This window comes from Pundamilia nyererei, unplaced genomic scaffold, assembly GCF_000239375.1.
Source record: "Pundamilia nyererei isolate P.nyererei 1_Seehausen unplaced genomic scaffold, PunNye1.0 scaffold00266, whole genome shotgun sequence".
Lineage (NCBI taxonomy): Eukaryota > Metazoa > Chordata > Actinopteri > Cichliformes > Cichlidae > Pundamilia > Pundamilia nyererei.
In genome coordinates, this window is record NW_005187667.1 from 21,707 (window position 1) to 25,635 (window position 3,929).

A 3,929-nucleotide genomic window follows, 5' to 3' on the forward strand; every position below is an offset into this window, starting at 1 on the left:
GTGTGCGTGTCTGTGTGTGCGTGTGCGTGTGTGTGTGTGTGTGTGTGCGTGTCAGCGATAAGTCGGCAGCAGAGAAGCGGCGTCAGTTGATCCAGGAGTCCAAGTTCTTGGGAGGTGACATGGAGCACACTCACTTGGTGAAAGGTCTGGACTTCGCCCTGCTGCAGAAGGTCAGAGGTCGCGGTCGTCGGGATAACCTGTGCGGGTGTGTTACCTGCTCAGCTGTTTACCTGTGTGTGTGTGTTACAGGTGAGAGCTGAGATCACCAGCAAGGAGAAGGAAGAAGAAGACATGATGGAGAAGGTCCAGAAAGAAGCCAAGTAAGGAACCACGGAGCAGAGCTGCAGCCCTGTGATCAGAACCTCACCTCCTCTGTGACCTTTGACCCCTCACCTGTCTGTCTGTGTGACCTTTGACTCCCGCACCTATCGGTCTGTGTGACCTTTGACCCTCATCTTTCTGTGTGGCCTTTGACCCCCTCACCCATCTGTGTGACCTTTGACCCCAATCTATCTCTGTATGACCTTTGACCTCTAATCTGTCTGTCCCTGTGACCTTTGATCCCTTGCCTGTCTCTGTGTGACCTTTGACTCCCGCACCTATCAGTCTGTGTGACCTTTGACCCTCACCCATCTGTGTGGCCTTTGACCCCTCTTTTTTTACTTGTCTATGTGACCTTTGACCCCCGTACCCATCTGTGACCTTTGACCCCTAATCTATCTCTATATGACCTTTGACCTCTAATCTGTCTGTCTCCGTGTGACCTTTGACCCCTCCCCTGTCTGTCAGGAAGGACGTGGAGCCCGAGGAGAAGATGGAGTTTAAGACTCGTCTGGGTGAGTCGTGTTTTCTGGAGGAAGGTGTGGATGTGGGAGGAGGAGGTGGTGAGGGAGGAGGTGGTGAGGGAGGAGGAGGTGAGGGAGGAGGAGGTGAGGGAGGGGAGGTGTGACTGTTGTGAGTCTGGAGCGTTCAGGAATAAAGGAGGATCGTCTCCGGATCAAACGGAATCTTTTTAGAACAACGTGAATATTTTGGTGGAGAAATCATGTGAACGTGAATATTGAACCCGGCGTTCCCGCTGTCTCCGTGTTCGCTCAGGCAGGAACATCTACCGCGTGGTGTTCAGGTCCGGCGTGACCGAGAGGAACGAGCTCTTCCTGCCTGGCAGGATGGCGTACGTGGTCGACCTGGACGACGAGTTCACCGACACCGACATCCCCACCACGCTGATCCGCAGCAAGGCGGACTGTCCCAGCATGGAGGTGAGGCCGCGTCATCGCCACGCCAAAACATCCGAGTTCTCCAGCTGAATGATTTCAATATCGCAGAGCCCTGAGATCGTTCCCTCACGTTCTCTCATGTTCTGTCTCTCAGGCTCAGACCACCCTGACCACCAACGACATCGTGATCTCCAAGCTGACTCAGATCCTGTCCTACCTCAGGCAGGGAACCCGCCACAAGAAGATCAAGAAGAAGGACAAAGGTGAGTCTGCACAGCTGCTGGATGTTCTCCTGACGCTCTGCAGGTGTGCCAGAGGGCCCGGTGGCGCCAGTGTCCGGCAGCCTCGCCTCTGTCAGTGCGCCCCAGGGTGGCTACAATGTAGCTGCCATCACCAGTGTGTGAATGGGTGGATGACTGGATGTGTGAAGCGCTTTGGGGTCCTTAGGGATGAGTAATATATATAAATATATAAATACAGACCATTTTTCTTAGTCAAGCACTCACCTGTTTGTGTTTCAGGTAAACTGGATGATAAGAGAGCTCCAGAGGCTGATCTCAGGTCAGTTCACCCCACATCACCTCATCACGAGTGTGTGTGTGTGTGTGTGTGTGTGTGTGTGTGTGTGTGTGTTTATAGTGTGTGTGTGTGTGTTTATAATGTGTGTGTGTGTGTTTATAATGTGTGTGTGTGTGTGTTTCAGTATCTTTGAGGACATCGGGGACTATATCCCGTCCACCAAACCCACCAAAGAGAAAGAGCGTCACCGGGACAGAGACCGGGAGCGTGACCGTGACGACGACACCAAGAGCCGCAGACACGCCTACTTTGAGAAACCGCGAGGCGACGAGCACCAGGTGATGTTGGGGGGGCGGGGTTTGTTTGTGCCTGGTTTACCCGTGTGGTTCTAACTGTGTGTGTGTCTCTGCAGGTGATGGAGGTGGACACAGGTAAGCTCCTCACTGTGACTCACACGATCATTCTGACCAATGACAGCTGATCGATAACTGATGGATGCTGCGTCTGTGGCAGGTCCAGGATCAGTCAGAGACCAGATCAAGATGATCAATGAGAAGTTTGCAGGAGCAGCGGGCAGCCAATGGCAGAGCCAGGAGCCATATCCTTGTTTTTGATTGGACTGTTGTATGAGTGGGTGGGGCTTACTGTACCACACCAGCTTCTGTCTGAGCTGGTTTACCTGTGCGCAGGTAAAGTCTGTGCTCATGTTGTGTTACAGGTGATGTTCTCGCTCACCTGTATGGGGCTCAGGTGTTCCGGTGATGTCACAGCTGCTGGGATGGAGCGGGAGTAGTAACGCCTGAGCGGGAGTAGTAACGCCTGAGCGGGAGTAGTACGGCCTGAGCGGGAGTAGTAACGCCTGAGCGGGAGTAGTACCGCCTGAGCGGGAGTAGTACGGCCTGAGCGGGAGTAGTACGGCCTGAGCGGGAGTAGTAACGCCTGAGCGGGAGTAGTACCGCCTGAGCGGGAGTAGTAACGCCTCAGCATACTGAACAACTGTAGGACTACACACAAGAAAATACACAATATAGATACATGTATGTATGTATGTGGTACAGCGATACAGGGTACCGACACCAGTACTGCGTGTGTGTGTGTGTGTGTGTGTGTGGTGTTACTGCAGTACTTGTCCTTAGCTGGTGTGTACTGGCTCTCAGAGGAGAGACTCCAGTAAGGAGCAGCTGGGAGATTTTTTTGGAGGATCAAACTCATACGCAGAGTGTTACCCTGCTACGTAAGACACACACACACACAGACGCACGCACAGACACACACAGACACACGGTGCGTTAACCTTCAGGTGTGTGTGACTACATCTGTGTGTGTAGGATGGACGACCTGGCCGTGGACAGTGATGAAGAGGTGGACTACAGTAAGATGGACCAGGTAACTCTGACTCCCAGCATGCACCTGCAGCTCATCCTCACACAGCAACATGATGCTTTTCTGTGTGTTCCAGGGCAATAAGAAGGGTCCTCTGGGCCGCTGGGACTTCGACACTCAGGAGGAGTACTCAGATTACATGAACAACAAGGAGGCGCTGCCCAAGTGCGTGCTACTGTGTCCCTCCGCTCTGACTGACAGGCAGCCTGTGTGTGTGTCTGTGTGTGTGTATTCACTCTGTGTGTGTGTGTGTGTCTACAGGGCTGCCTTCCAGTACGGCATCAAGATGTCTGAAGGCAGGAAGACACGACGTTTCAAAGAGACCAATGAGAAGGCAGAGCTCGACCGCCAGTGGAAGAAGATCAGCGCGGTGAGAGAGACGGATGATCTGATATCCTCGTGTTGGTGTTGTTCCAGGTTCAACATTGCAAGTGATCAATCACATTGTTGTGGCGTTATTCTTTGGCGCATTCGTGCATTTATGAAATTCCAATGTTGCAAGGACAATATCAGATCTGCTCAGCGTTTATTAAAGGGTCAGGGTCCGTTGATCGGCGGACAGAGGCGGTTTCTCGCAGTTTCACAGCGGCTTTTCCCGAAGTCCCAAAAGTATGACGTCACAACATTCTGATTGGTCACTTGCAATGTTGATCCTGGAACAACATTTACTATGTTGATCTGGGAACAACACCAACACGACGATATCAGATCGTGTGAGACAGACACGCACACACAGGCAGAGTGAACACAGACACACACACGCTGTAAACCAATCAAACACGACGCTGAAGCAGCAGTTTTTGTTTC

General features: G+C 52.5%; 1 protein-coding gene across 1 annotated transcript in view; it reads left to right on the top strand.

Moving 5' to 3' along the window:
- Window positions 1-8: 8 nt before the first annotated feature.
- Window positions 9-3,929, top strand: part of ik (IK cytokine) — a gene marked incomplete at its 5' end in the record, with an annotated part of 4,575 nt that continues 654 nt past the window's right edge. The window contains 13 exons of the mRNA XM_005750257.2: window positions 9-170; window positions 250-320; window positions 790-836; window positions 1,099-1,262; window positions 1,375-1,483; window positions 1,742-1,781; window positions 1,924-2,077; window positions 2,152-2,170; window positions 2,253-2,337; window positions 2,887-2,973; window positions 3,068-3,125; window positions 3,199-3,287; window positions 3,384-3,492. Coding sequence (XP_005750314.2) covers window positions 9-170; window positions 250-320; window positions 790-836; window positions 1,099-1,262; window positions 1,375-1,483; window positions 1,742-1,781; window positions 1,924-2,077; window positions 2,152-2,170; window positions 2,253-2,337; window positions 2,887-2,973; window positions 3,068-3,125; window positions 3,199-3,287; window positions 3,384-3,492 — 1,194 coding nt within the window. The remainder of the gene's footprint in view (window positions 171-249; window positions 321-789; window positions 837-1,098; window positions 1,263-1,374; window positions 1,484-1,741; window positions 1,782-1,923; window positions 2,078-2,151; window positions 2,171-2,252; window positions 2,338-2,886; window positions 2,974-3,067; window positions 3,126-3,198; window positions 3,288-3,383; window positions 3,493-3,929) is intronic.